Source organism: Thamnophis sirtalis, unplaced genomic scaffold (assembly GCF_051295495.1).
Source record: "Thamnophis sirtalis isolate CommonGarterSnake01/CBP01778 unplaced genomic scaffold, rThaSir2_p1.2 scaffold_8, whole genome shotgun sequence".
In the NCBI taxonomy this organism is placed as follows: Eukaryota; Metazoa; Chordata; class Lepidosauria; order Squamata; family Natricidae; genus Thamnophis; species Thamnophis sirtalis.
Window position 1 is genome coordinate 18,042,628 of NW_028261388.1, and position 15,447 is coordinate 18,058,074.

The 15,447-nt window shown below is 45.6% G+C and overlaps 1 protein-coding gene across 1 annotated transcript; it reads right to left on the reverse strand.

Moving 5' to 3' along the window:
- Window positions 1-672: 672 nt before the first annotated feature.
- Window positions 673-8,653, reverse strand: LOC148044309 (vitelline membrane outer layer protein 1-like). Its single transcript, XM_087722081.1, has 3 exons — window positions 8,360-8,653; window positions 5,887-5,984; window positions 673-1,086 (listed from the first exon to the last, which is right to left on the reverse strand). The coding sequence occupies exons 1-3, from the start codon at window positions 8,528-8,530 to the stop codon at window positions 786-788; spliced, it is 570 nt and encodes a 189-aa protein (XP_087578207.1). The 5' UTR covers window positions 8,531-8,653; the 3' UTR covers window positions 673-785.
- Window positions 8,654-15,447: the final 6,794 nt, after the last annotated feature.

A 15,447-nucleotide genomic window follows, 5' to 3' on the forward strand; every position in this document is an offset into this window, starting at 1 on the left:
ATGTCATTCTTTTTTTTTTCCTTTTGTATTGACCCATATGGATTCTAGGAGGTTTTCATCCTTGATTTTGTGGATTTCTGTACAGATGTAGTCATCTTTCATTTATAATGCAACTCCACCTCTTCTTTTTTAGGTCTGTTTCTTTTGAATTGTTTGTATCCTACCGTCAGTACATTCCAGACAAGAATTTCATCTCACCAAGCTTCAGTAATGGTAACTACCCTGTTTCCCTGATTATAAGACTTCCCCGGTGAATAAGCCCAATCGGGCTTTTGAGGGCATGCACTAAAATAAGCCCTCCCCTGAAAATAAGCCCTCCCTGAAAATATTGCACCACAGGAGCAGCCATGAGGTGACCACATTCGCTGCCTCCTACACCTCAAAAATAATAAGACCTCCCCCAAAATAAAGCCAAACTTATTTCAGGGGTCAAGAGAAAATAAGACCTTGTCTTGTTTTCTGGAAAACATGGTATATCATACATATTTTGTTTACAAATATGACACCATGCCCTTTTCCCCATTGGTTCAGGATCTCGCTTTCAATGAATTTGCTGTAGCTGAAGTTCCCAGAGAACTTAATCATAGCATACTGTGAGGGAAGTTCAGGAGACACAATTTTTAAAAAGACACTTGCAACTTTTTTTCAATTTCAACTGCAAAGTGTGTGTGGTTTTTTAAATATATATACTTATTTATACAGGCATACACCCAAATGTAGTTCAGTAACACATCAGCAAAGTTTAAAATGCAGATGTTGTAGTTGTATGATGAATCCTCTAGGTTTCAATCACAGCAGGCAAACCGTGCATCATTAAGCCCTGTGTAATCAGCTTTCTTCTCAGTTCGCATCTCAACCTTGGTCTTGACACCACATATGGCCCCAACGTCGCAGGGCGCACTCCATTCACCATAAGTACCCCATTTAGCTTTTGAAGAACCTCGCAGCACTTCTTGATCTTGGCAAGTGAACTTAATATCATTGACTGCTGTATCATCAAGTAATCCTTGATATTCTTCCACCTTGAGCATAAAGGACATTAAATTGCCTTTGGAACACTTCACAGCCTCTCCCCATTCTCCAGCCCTGTAAAAAAATACAATATTCAGACAATGGATAGAAAGGGCCTCAGAGATCTTCTAGTCCAACCCCCTGCTCAAAGGCAAGAACTTTATACCAGTCAAATGGTTGTCCAGTCTATTTTTCATCATCCAGTGATGATCAACTCTGGGAGGCAAGCTATTCCATCGATTAATTGTTCTCACAACTAGAACAGTTCTCCTTAATTGCTAGTTGTTCCCTCTCCTGTTAAAGCTCTCTGAAGCTTTGGAGAATAAGTCAATTCCCCCCTTTTCTCTGACATGCCCTCAATACTGGAAGACATTTATTATGTGTCCCCAAATCCTTCTATTCATTAGGCAAGACCAGTGATGGCTAACCTAATGAAGGGGGCGCGCAGGGGGTTTGTGCGGGGGCATGCCCACACCCATAATTCTAGGCACACACACCACCAGAGGTGGGTTCCTACCAGTTTGCACCTATTCGGTAGAACCGGTTCGTCAAATCTACCAAACCGGTTAGAAGATATTCCACCAGTGGACCCGGAAAGCAGGCCACACATACAGAAGAGGTTCCAAAATTCTTTCAAACCCACCACTGCACCCCACGCACACATGCGTGTGCACCCCTCCCCCCACTTTTGCTGTGCGATGGACCCATTTTTCGTGCTCCCCAGGCTCCAGATGCTTTCTAGGAGCCGGGGAGGGAATGGCCCCCTGCCCTCCCCCCCCACAGAGGCCCTCCAGAGAGATTTTTTTTAGAGATTTTATTAATATTTGTAGGCCGCCCTTTTCCCTGAGGGGACTCAGGGCGGCTCACATAAAATCAGGGAGGGGGAATACAGACATTGACATAGAGACATATAATAAAATAGTAAGCAACATACATTCATCATTCGGGAGGGGCGGCTATCCTTGTCCCCAGGCCTGACGGGCTAGCCAGTTCTTAAGGGCTGTGCGGAAGGCCTGGACGGTGGAGAGGGTACGAATCTCCACGGGGAGCTCATTCCAAAGGGTCAGGGCTACTACTGAGAAGGCCCTCCTCCTTGTAGTTGCCAGCCGGCATTGGCTGGCCGATGGAATACGGAGGAGGCCTAATCTATGTGATCTTATTGGTCGCAGGGAGGTAATTGGCAGAAGGCGGTCTCTCAAGTATCCAGATCCACTACCATGTAGGGCTTTATGGGTGACTAGTAACACCTTGAAGCGCATCCGGAGATCGACAGGTAGCCAGCGCAGCTCGCGGAGGATAGGTGTTATGTGGGTGAACCAAGGTGCACCCACAATCACTCGCGCGGCCGCGTTCTGTACTAGCTGAAGTCGCCGGATGCTCTTCAAGGGCAGCCCCATGTAGAGCACATTGCAGTATTCCAGCCTAGAGGTCACAAGGGCCCGGGTGACTGTTGTGAGAGCCTCCCGATTCAGGTAGGGTCGCAACTGGCGCACCAGGCGAACCTGGGCGAATGCCCCCCTGGTCACAGCCGTCAAGTGGTGGTCAAACAATAGCTGTGGATCCAGGAGGACTCCCAAGTTGCGAACCCTCTCTGAGGGGTATAGAATTTGACCCCCCAGCCTGAGAGATGGAATATTGGTGGAATCTTTGGGAGGGAAACACAACAGCCACTCGGTCTTTTCTGGGTTGAGCACAAGCTTGTTAACCCTCATCCAGTCCATAACGGCTTCAAGGCCTCGGTTCATCACGTCTGCCGCTTCATTGAGTTGGCACGGGGCGGACAGATACAGTTGAGTATCGTCCGCATATTGGTGGTATCTGATCCCGTGCCTGCGGATGATCTCTCCCAGAGGTTTCATGTAGATGTTGAATAGTAGGGGGGATAAGACCGAGCCCTGAGGCACCCCATAAGTTAGGGGCCTAGGGGACGATCTCTGCCCCCCCACTAACACCGACTGCGACCTGTCCGAGAGGTAGGAGGAGAACCACCGCAACACGGTGCCTCCCACTCCCACCTCCCGCAGTCGTCGCAGAAGGATACCATGGTCGATGGTATCGAAAGCCGCTGAGAGGTCAAGGAGGACCAGGATGGAGGAATGTCCTCCATCTCTGGCCCTCCAGAGATCATCGGTCAATGCGACCAAAGCGGTTTCTGTGCTGTAACCGGGTCTGAAGCCTGACTGGAAGGGGTCGAGATAGTTTGCTTCCTCCAAGGACCGTTGGAGCTGGAAGGCCACCACCTTCTCAACAACCTTCCCAAGGAAGGGAAGGTTGGAGACTGGGCGATAGTTGTTGAGTTATTAAGAACAGCTGGATCCAGAGATGGCTTCTTTAGGAGGGGTCTCACCACCGCCGCTTTCAGTGCGGCGGGGAAGTTCCCCTCCCGAAGAGAGGCGGTCACAACCGCCTGGATCCAGCCTCGTGTCACCTCACTGCTGTTAGTAACCAGCCATGAGGGACACGGGTCCAGTACGCAGGTGGAGGCACTTACAGCCCTCATGGCCTTGTCCACATCCCCGGGGGTAACATCCTGAAACTCAACCCAGAGATGTTCTACTTGATCCTCTTGTGCCTCGGCTGGAACTGCGGGGATGGAGTCCAAGTCCGACCGAAACCGAGCAATTTTGTCCGCTAAGAATTGGGCATAATCCTCAGCTCTGCCCTGCAAGGGTTCCCCCGCTTCCCTTTTATTTAATAGGGAGCGGGTTATCCTAAACAGGGCGGCTGGGCGGGACTCAGCGGACGCAACCAAGGTGGCTATGTGAGATCTTTTCGCTGCCCTAAGTGCCCTGGTGTATTCCTTGGTGCAGGTGGTTACCATTGCTCGGTTCGATTCGGACTTATCGGACCTCCATCGGTGCTCTAGGCATCTCCTCCGGCACTTCATCTCCCGGAGTTCCTCGGTGAACCAAGGAGGTCTCCGGGATCCGCCGCCTCGGAGGGGCCGTAGTGGCGCAATCCGGTCGAGGGCCTCCGATGCTGCCGAGTGCCAAGCAGCAACCAGAGTCTCTACCGGACTGTGGGCGAAAGTATCAGGAATAACCCCAAGCTCCGTCTGGAACCTTAACGGTTCCATAAGTCGCCTGGGGCGGAACCACCTGGTCGGTTCCTCCTCCCTACAGTGGGGGTTTGGTCTCCGGAAGTCGAGCCTCAGTAGGCAGTGGTCTGACCACGACAGGGGTATGATGTCGTTACCCTTCAGACCAAGGTCACAAATCCACTGCTCCGAGAGGAATACGAGGTCGAGCATGTGACCCGCCGAATGGGTTGGGCCCCGAATTACTTGGGTCAAGCCCATGGCTGTCATGGAAGCCATGAACTCCTGCGCCCCATCAGAGTTTTCACCAAGCGACGGCAAATTAAAGTCCCCCAGGACCATCAACCTAGGGAACTCAATTGCCAGCTCGGCTACCGACTCGAGGAGTGAGGGGAGGGCTGCTGCAACGCTGTTGGGAGGCAGGTATGTTAACAGCAAACCCACTTGACCCTTGAGGTCCAACTTTATCAGCAGAGACACACACCCGACAAGCTCCGGAGCAGGGACCCTACGAGGGACTAACGACTCCCGGATAACGACGGCCACACCCCCACCCCTTCTCTGGGCTCTCGGCTGGTGCAGCACCTGAAATCCTTCTGGGCACAGTTCTACCAGGGGGACTCCTCCCTCTGGGCCCAGCCATGTTTCAGTAATACATGCCAGGTCTGCCCTCTCGTCTAAAATTAAGTCCCGGACGAGAGGAGCTTTATGTACCACAGACCTGGCATTTAGCGACAACAGCCTGAGCCCAGGGTCCTGATCACTTGCGCCATCTGGTCTCGGAGTGGGACTCATAGGGCCGGAAGGAGGGATCTCTGTAATGTAGCGAACCCTCCTTCCCCGGTAATGGCCTGTCCTAAAGTCCCCGCCATATCTGCCCCTCCCTGTTACGACCGTAATACCCCGACCCTCTCCCGTGTCTCTGGTCCCCTCAACCACCCCCATGGCCCCCGCATCTCCCGGCAGGTCCTCCGAATCATACATACCCATGCACTCCCCCAGACAGTCCCCACGTAAGAGTTAAAAACACAAAAATTTACAACAATGCCACAGATCATCTATCTATCTATCTATCTATCTATCTATCTATCTATCTATCTATCTATCTATCTATCTATCTATCTATCTATCTATCTACCTACCTACCTACCTTCCCTGAAGCCTCTAGAGGGTGAAAAATGGCCCAACATGCAAACCGGAAGTTCGGAGACGAACTTCCAATTTGCGCATTGGGTTGTTTTTTGCCCTCTGGAAGCTTCAGGGAAGCCTCCGGAGAGTGAAAAGCAGCCAAAAATGAAGTCCGAAGTCAGCGCACGTATGCGCACTGGAGCTGACAGGGCAGCACTTTGTGTGCCCTAACAAATGGTTCCATGTGCCACCTGTGGCATGTGTTCCATAGGTTCGCCATCACAGGGCTGGATATATCTAGCTCCCTCAAGTGTTTATCATATATCATACTGAAGTTTTATGCATAATAACATAAAACTACATAAAACATTTAGTGTCCTGCAACACTGTACATAATGTGTGATAAATAAATCTGCACCATAACTTTCTGTGTAACTAGCTGTTCTTGTGGTCCAGGAACAAATTCAGTGGCTTTTTTTGCCCCTCAAACTCAGCCTCATTTCTGACAAGCAGTTTTACATTGGAGGTTGAGGAAGGCAGTGATTCTTGCGTTCTCTGTCTTATTTTCTTTGGGTTCATAATATCAGCACAGACCAAAAAATGCAATGACCAAAAATTATCCTATTTTTCTCACATCAGTTCATGTAGCATAACACATTTCTGCCAACTCTACAATGTGACACAGAGAGACAAATCTGAAAGATACTCACTCTCCAGTAAGAGACTCAATTATTTCACCATGTGCACAGTGAAGACGGATGCCATTAAGACCTGTGTCATCCTTGTTCATACCTTGAGGTGGTTGAACCTAATGCAAAAGTTTAAAAAAAAACAAGACTGCATATAGTTCTCAACTATGAACCCACAAATGGTCATGTTGGTCATTAAGAGGTCATCACCGGACCGCAAACTGATTTTATTACCTCTTTTGCAGCAAGCTTTAATGGATGCTGCAGCCATTGAGTGGACCCACTGTGCATTCTGGGTCATCTATCTATCATCTATCTACCTACCTACCTACCTACCTACCTACCTACCTACCTACCTATCATCTATCTATCATCTATCTATCTATCTATCTATCTATCTATCTATCTATCTATCTATCTATCTATCTATCTATCTATCTTTCTATCTATCTATCTATCTATCTATCTATCTATCTATCTATCTACCTACCTACCTACCTACCTATCATCTATCTATCATCTATCTATCTATCTATCTATCTATCTATCTATCTATCTATCTATCTATCTATTACCTACCTACATACCTACCTATCATCTATCTATCTATCTATCTATCTATCTATCTATCTATCTATCTATTACCTACCTACATACCTACCTATCATCCATCTATCTATCTATCTATCTATCTATCTATCTATCTATCTATCTATCTACCTACCTACCTACCTACCTACCTACCTACCTACCTACCTATCATCTATCTATCATCTATCTATCTATCTATCTATCTATCTTTCTATCTTTCTATCTATCTATCTATCTATCTATCTATCTATCTATCTATCTACCTACCTACCTACCTACCTATCATCTATCTATCATCTATCTATCTATCTATCTATCTATCTATCTATCTATCTATCTATCTATCTATCTACCTACCTACCTACCTACCTACCTACCTACCTACCTACCTATCATCTATCTATCTATCTATCTATCTATCTATCTATCTATCTATCTATCTATCTATCTTTCTTTCTATCTATCTATCTTTCTATCTATCATCTATCTATCATCTATCTATCATCTATCTATCATCTATCTATCTATCTATCTATCTATCTATCTATCTACCTACCTACCTACCTACCTACCTACCTACCTACCTATCATCTATCTATCTATCTATCTATCTATCTATCTATCTATCTATCTATCTATCTATCTATCTACCTACCTACCTACCTACCTACCTACCTACATACATACATACATACATACCTACCTATCATCCATCTATCTATCTATCTATCTATCTATCTATCTATCTATCTATCTATCTATCTAGCTATCTATCTATCTATCTTTCTATCTATCATCTATCTATCTATCTATCTATCATCTATCTATCATCTATCTATCATCTATCTATCTATCTGTCTATCTATCTATCTATCTATCTTTCTATCATCTATCTATCTATCTATCTATCTACCTACCTACCTACCTACCTACCTACCTACCTACCTACCTATCATCTATCTATCTATCTATCTACCTACCTACCTACCTACCTACCTACCTACCTACCTACCTACCTACCTATCATCTATCTATCTATCATCTATCTATCTATCTATCTATCTATCTATCTATCTATCTATCTATCTATCTACCTACCTACCTACCTACCTATCATCTATCTATCTATCTATCTATCTATCTATCTATCTATCTATCTATCTATCTACCTACCTACCTACCTACCTACCTACCTACCTACCTACCTATCATCTATCTATCTATCATCTATCTATCTATCATCTATCTATCTATCTATCTATCTATCTATCTATCTATCTATCTATCTACCTCCTACCTACCTACCTACCTACCTACCTACCTACCTACCTACCTATCATCCATGGGTGGGTGGATGGATGGATGAAGCAAAATCATCTTAAGGACAAAGTTACTGCAAAGTTATGACTGCAGAGAATCTTAGCTAGAGTGGGCTGACCAAACATAAGAGAATGATATTGGCCAAGTGAATGGCATTATAATATAAAATATTGAGAGCTACTTTTTAACATTGCTTCCATAGGACAATGAAAAAGCAATATTCATAAGGAAGCACTGAGTAACGTTCAATAAATTAGGGTATCTTGAATAGTCTCTAGACTGCTTGCAGCCATTATGTCTGAATTAGGTACAAAAAATGAATACATGGACCATAGCTGCTTTCATCAGGCCTACCTCTGATCTGGATATTTGTAGCAAGATGCTTCATCTGACTTTTGCTCAAAAACTTTTCTTTTCCTTAATTTTTTTAGTATTATCACCTCAGGTTCCATGATTTCATTTTCCCATGCTTAAGGGACGTTTTAACAGGCTCCAAAATGGGTTAAGACTACTTTAGAGAGATGACTGTGAGAGTGCTTTAGCCTCATGAGATCTAAACAGGGTAAGACCAGGAGACTTTTACCTTCAGGGAGAATCCGTTTGCATAGCCTTCTGGACACATGGCCATTTTCCCCCATTCTCCAAACCGTTCTCCATTTGTCACTGTGATGATCTTGTTAGGTTCTCGACATTCTGCATTCCAAAGCCAGCAGGAAAGGATCAGCAACACGGCAGAGGTGAAGCGGGGATCCATTGTCAGACAATTCTATGTAGATCAACATACGAAATACTTAATACTTATCAAGTTTTTGGGGGTGTGCACCTGACGGCCAGGTTAGCTTGGTCACTTCCCAGTGAAACACTGGTGAAGCGGGCACACATCAGCCCCTGCATTTTCTGCATCATATGAGAAGAGCACATCTTCCTTCCCCTATCCTTACCACTTTCTATAGAGGCATGATTGAAAGCATCCTGTCCTGTTGTATTACTGAATAGTTTTGAAGTATTACTGTTTTGGATAAAAAAAAAAGCTGTGCAGGGAGTGGTAGAAATGGCAGAAAAGATGATTGGAGGTTCTCTTCCTTCTCTCCAGCACATAACACAAGTGTATCATACTCAATTTCATTGAGGGCCATATCAGTTTGACCTCAGGGGGGCTGGGGTGGCATGGCCAGGGTGGCCAGGACACTCATGTTGGGGCACTTGTGCTCTGCCAGTGAAAAAAGGCTCCCAAGCTCTGCTTTTAGCTGTGACAGCTTCCTGCAATCCTCTGCCAGTGAAAACGGAGCTTGGGAAGCTCTGGTTTCACTGGCAGTGGCACTGTGGGCCAGTCCTTTGCTGTTTCCAAGGCAGCCCCATGGGCCAAATCTAAGCACCCTGTGGTCTGGATCCGCCCCCCTGGCCTTGAGTTTGACACCCTTGACATAGCATATAAGTGCTGGTTGACCAGTGTCCTCAGTATTGTGTGGGATGCTACACATCCTCTCCATAACAGGGACATGCAGTCAGGGGAGGCAGGAGAGGCAAAGCCTCACCACTGTCATCATGAAAAGAAAAAAAAATGTAAAAGGCAAAAGGCAAGAGCTGAGGTCAGCCTGAGCTAGTTGCTGCCAGAGTCACCGTGAATGACTCTGCTTAACTGTTTAAAAAATCCTCTAAAAAAGCGCCCTCTACAGGAGGAGGCAGGAGAACGACGTGCCTCATCTAGTCTGACTTTAGGCGTTTTATGATCACCCAAGCAGAGTTAAGCAAGGGTTAAAAGCTGAAAAAATCCTGACGTAGATGAGGAAAATATATCCAATCCAACTTCTGTGTTTGTGTTTGTTTGAGAGAGAGTGAGTGAGAGAGGGAAAGGGGTAGGAGAGTCCAAGCCAACTTCTGTGTGTGTGTGTCTCTGTTTGAGAGAGGGGGGAGGGAGGGAGAGAGGGAGGAAAGAGGGGGAGGGAGAAGAAAAAGAATGAAGGAAACATTTTCGCAAAGGAGAAAAACAAATGCTGTCGCTTTAAATCGGAACTGAGCATGCCTGGCTGTGGAATTTTGGGAGTTGAAGTCCACAAGTCTAAAAAAAAATTTGAAACCCACCACTGTGTCAGTGCCTCACCAGCCATAAACCTCACCGCACGTCACTGCTCCATAACCAGTTTCCTTTATTACCTTCTGGGAAGAGACTTCACAGTATCCGAAGCAGCACAACTAGATTCTGTAATAGCTTTATACCATATAGAATCAACCTTGTTAACTCGCAAAACTCTTTTTTTCTGCTACATATTATAAATGGTCTCTCTTTTGTGTGTGTATATATATATACAATATTTATACGTGCTGTATTTTTCGGAGTATAAGATGCTCCAGACTATAAAATGCACATACCTTTTCTGGGGAGGAAAGCAAGAAACATAATTGCATTTGATGCCCAGCATCCATCCAGTATTCATCTGGCCCATTTGCTAGCCCATTCACCATGGCCTGCTTGCCATGGCACATTCGCCTCTGCCTGCTTGGCACAGCCCATTTGCCGCTGCCCATTTGCCATGGCTGCCACCATTGCCATTAGGTGCAGCCAGTTTGCCGCTGCCCATTTGGTGCGGTCCATTTATTCACGGGTCAGATTTCCAAGCCAGCCATTTTTCAAGCGTGCAAGTGTGCCCATCGTAGATTTACAACATTCTAAATTGGCCCATGCGCCAAAAGATTGCCTATAACTAAGGTGACCAGATGTCTCGCTTTTGGCAGGACAGTCATGCTTTTGAACAATTTGTCCCGCGTCCCGCGGCATTTTTTAAAAATCCCGATTTTTACATGGGCTTTGCAATACTTGCAATGAGGGTTTTTACCCAGGGGTGCATCTGGCTTTTCCAAATGCCCTGGAGACTCCTGGCTGTTTCACCCGCAGCAACTGGGCTGTGGCTGCTCCATCCCCAGAGGGGAACGCAGATAGGGGGCGGGCTGAGTGCTCTCGGCCCCGGTGCGACATCCCTCCCAGCTCGGTACGCGCCTGGAGCAGAGGTCCCCATGGAAGGTAGGGCATTGCAGCCCGTCACAGTAATTGCAACAAGCCCGCCAGCTTCCCTGGGCAGCATGGCCACCCTGCTCCCTGCTGTCCTGCTTGAAACGGCTTTGATCGGGGCGACTCTGCCTCACCTTCTGACAAAGAGGCAGCTGGGGCCCAGGAGCTTTGCTTCGGATGGAAGCGGGGCCAGCAGAGCAGGTGGGCCGTGTCCGGGGAAGGATCCGAGCCCGGGGTCACAACCTGTGGGGCTTTTACAAGTTGAGGACAATAAAAGGTGCCCTTCTCTTCCCTTCCTCCCTTTCCCCTTCCTCCCTTTCGCCTCCCTCCCCTCTTTCCTTCCCTCCCATCTTCCCTTCCTTTCTTCCTTGCTTTTTCTCCCTCCCTTCCTCCTTCCCTTCTTCTGTCCTTCCTTCCTTCCTTCTCCTCCCCTCTCTCCAGCCCAGAGGAGAAGCAGCTGCTTCTGGAACTTCTTCAAGTTTCCTTGCCTGCTTTTCTCCTTCTCAAACGCCTTCCGATGACTGGCTCTCCTCCCCAGAGTCTCTTCCTTCTGCCTGGGAATGGAATGGGGGGGGGGGGTGTTATTGATTAAAACTTTTGCCACCTGGTGCTGTGCCTGAGGTGAAGCTGCCAAGCTCCCGCTGGCACCCTCGCCCATGGCAGCGGTGCCTCCCCCTCTGCTCAGAGCACCTGAGCTGGGCACCGCATTACCCCTGCCCCCTCCTTCTCCGCCATGCTTTTGAGGAGCCATGAGGCCACAGGAGCCAGTAGGAAGGGAGCAGAGGGAGCGGTAGCAGAAAACAAAAGGCCCCATGGCTTCTCCAAAGCACAGCGGAGGAGGAGGAGGCGGTGGCAAAGGTAACGTGGTGCCCAGCTCAGGTGCTCTGAGCGGAGGGGGAGGGAGGCGGCACCGCTGCTGCCACGGGCGGGGCCGCCTGCGGGAGCTTTGGCAGCTTCACGTCAGCCGCAGCGCCGGGCGGCAAAATTTTTAATCAAGAACACACGCACACACACACACTGTCAATGGTGTCCCGCTTAACCAATTTTAAAATCTGGTCACTTTACCTATAACTCCCTTAATGTATTTTTCCCCTTTATTACTCAAAGCTTTTCATACTCTATAGACTCTTTAGCCTTTTCTTTTTCTTTGCCTTAATTTCTCAGTCTCTCCTCCCTTCTCAACCATCTCTCACTTTTAAGTTCACACTATTCTTAGAGCAAAAACAATTATCCTTATTCCACTTGAACCAAGTTTTCTAGTTTTCTAACAAAAAACCTAGATGTGTGTAATTCTGACTGAGTCACAACCTCTCGTCTCCCTTCCCTGTTTTCTGCAGCCCCTTCAGCTCAACTTACCGTCTTCCTGCAGTGAATTGTCGGATGGTCAGAATGGGAAAGACTTTAAATAGAGAAGTGTTTGTAGGCAGGACAAGAAATAGGGGCAGGGTCATGAAACCTGAGCACATCCTATTGCTTTCATTGGCTGGAACTAGGAAATAAAAAAAAATGGCTGTGGCTGCAATCTGATAGTAAGATCTGGTTTATTTGAATTTTGCTTTAGTTTACGAAATGCTTGACTGAGGTTTGGTTTTATTATATTCTAAATTAATTACATTTGTTAAAAATGCTGAAGTATACAAACAAAATATGGGCAGCTTTTTAATAGCCGTGAAACACAATTAGCAGAGCCACATTCTAAGTATGGTGGTGGTGGTGGTGGTGATGATGATTGAGGATTGAGGATGATGCAAAGTGAGTAGGAATGGTATACATGAGAACCTAAACTATTCATTTCACTCACTAAAATTTGCATAAGTTGATAACACAGAGATATATATTTCCATACCTGAAATATGTCAAGTTACTAATTTTTAATAATTAGTCATAAGATACTTGGAGATCAAGTTGCCTACTTCTGCAATAAACCATAGTTTGTGCAGCACAACAGAAGCTCATATAGCACTAACTCAAACAGACCATATTATGGGACACCAGCAGTGGTGAGTTCCTACTGGTTTGGCCTGGTTTGGCCGAACTGGTAGCTGTTTGGCAGCCTGGGTGGCTGAAAGCTGCAGCAACCCAGACCTGTCACACTCCCAAACCAGTTTCCCTGGGCAGCGCCATCAGCAGCGCCATCTTGTTTTTCAGTTCTGCACATATGCAGAACAATTTTAATCACACTGTGCATGCGCGTGCACAAGCGCAGTGCACACATGAGCGAATCAGCAGTAGTGCCTGCTGGAACCCACCCCTGGACACCACCATGTATGAATCCAGCCATTAGACAGAATAGATTTCCTTCTTTTTCCTAAAATGGGTAAAACTCACAATACTGTTTGTGTGGTGCTTGAGGGAAGGCAAAATTATTAATCATGTGTCCATGCTAATCACATTGTTGCATGGTCCTTCCAAAAATTTCTGTAGAGATGCAGCAGCTCAACCGCTATGACTGTGCAGAATGTTTTTGCTTGGAAAGGGGGAAAAAAGTATGTAAAATGCCCTGGAAAACACGCACATTTTCAAAGCTAAAAACTCCCTTAGCCCATAAATTTTGAAAATGTACACATATTTATTTAATATTTTCCCCTATTATCTCATATAGTCTTGGCAGTATAGCCATTCAGTTCAACAATGTGCATAACTTGCTCTAGAAGTATGGTACCTATACAGTTCTTTTTTCTCCAGAAGAATTAACCAAGAAATTCTACTAACTCTACATTTATTGTCTTTGAGCTTTGAAATGGATTATCTAGGCAGATGTGAAACGAATACTGAAGCTAACTGTTCGAACTATGTTTTTTGAACAAATTGCTGAAACTAATTGCTGAAATGCTTTCTCAAAATTAACTGTCAGAACAAATTGCTCAACTATCTCCTGGTAAAAGCAATAAACTCATGAAAAATTATTTTTATCACTTTAAATCAATCTGCCATATTTAGTGTAAATTTATGATCTGAAGAGAACATGTCCTTGGAACAGATCATTCTGTTTGGATTGTATGGACCACTGCAGAAAACAGCCCAGCAATTGTATTAGTGAAGAAGAATAGACAATTGCCAGAATATTTTGAGGGTAAGTGAGGAGAATGCAAAGTAGACGGAACCAAGTGTGTGTGTGCTGCTATTTTGTTAACAAGGAAGGGGAAGGATTTAGAGCAGAGGTTTCAAACTCGATTTTATTGAGAGCCACATCAGGGTTATGTTTGACCTCAGGGGGCCAGGGTGGGCATGGCCAGCTTGACGTCACTCGTGTCAGGGGTCCCTGTGGTGGTCTGAGTGCTCTGCCAGTGAAAAGTGGCTCCCAAACTCTGTTTTTGGCCACAGTAGCTTCCTGCAACTTCCTACCAGTGAAAATGGAGCTCAGGAGGCTGCCTGCAGCCAGGAAATGGCAGAGGCACCGTGGGCCAGTCCTTTTCTGTTTCCAGGGTGGCCCCATGGGCCAAATCTAAGCCAGATCTGGCCCACAGGCCTTCAGTTTGACACCCCTGACTTAGAGGTATTTTCTTTATGACGCAGAAAAACAAAGGCATTGTGCTTCTATAGCTTTATGCCTATGAAGATTCTCAGTCATCCAAGTCATGGCTATCCCAAATGTGCTTTTTCAAGAAGCAACTGGACTTTCTGTTTTTTCTTTGAAGACATTTCCCTTCTCATCCAAGAAGCTTCTTCAAAAAGAACATAAACACATTAAGGAAGCCTTCAGAACATGTGGCTATCCCAAGTGGGCCTTCATCAAATCTAAAAAAAAAAGAGAGACTCTACAGGAGCTCTTTTGTAACAGACAATGATGAGAACAATAAATAAAGCAACGTTGCCATTCCGTATGTTGCAGCATATCGGAAAAGCTCGGGAGGATCTTGAGCCAACATAAGTGCACACTTCAAACCCAAGAATACATCAAGGCATCAGCTTGTCTACCCCAAGGATAAAACATCCAGACAGAAACTGAGCAAATTGGTATATGCAGTACAATGCCGTGAGCCATGTGCAGATCAGTACATTGGGGAAATGATACCACCACTTCATAAATGCCTGGCACAACATAAGAGAATAAAGACTAGATTTAGCAGCCCATCTGCATTTAAAAGACACAGACCACTTTTTGAAGACAACAAAGTCCATATTTTGGACAGAGAGAATTGCTGGTTTGAAAGAGAGGTCAAGGAGGCCATCTATATCAAAATTGAACAGCCCTCTCTCAACAAAGGGGGAGGGATACAACATCATCTATCTCCAATCTACAACACAGTCCTTTCAACAGTTCCAATAAGGCTCCACACCAATTTGCACCACTCAGGTGACCTTGATGACACAGATAAACCTTCAGTGACCTTAATGATCTGCTAAAAGAATGAAAATGACCAGCTTTCTGCAAGGACAAGGAGTATAAATAGTTCCATTCCCCATCATCCAGTCAGAGTTGAAGAAGCTTCTTGAAGGATGAAAAGTGGAACATCTTCAAAGAAAAAACAAAAAGACCAGTTGCCTCTTAAAAAGCACATTTGGGACTTCTATAGCTTTATGTTTTGTCTACTATTTGTTTGGAAACTAATTGAATCAACAAGAGTCATTAATATGCAAACCTATTCTCTTGGCTCTTCTGCAAGTGCTTTGTTTTTCTGCATTGTTCTCTTTAGATCAAACTTTAATCATTTGATTACCTG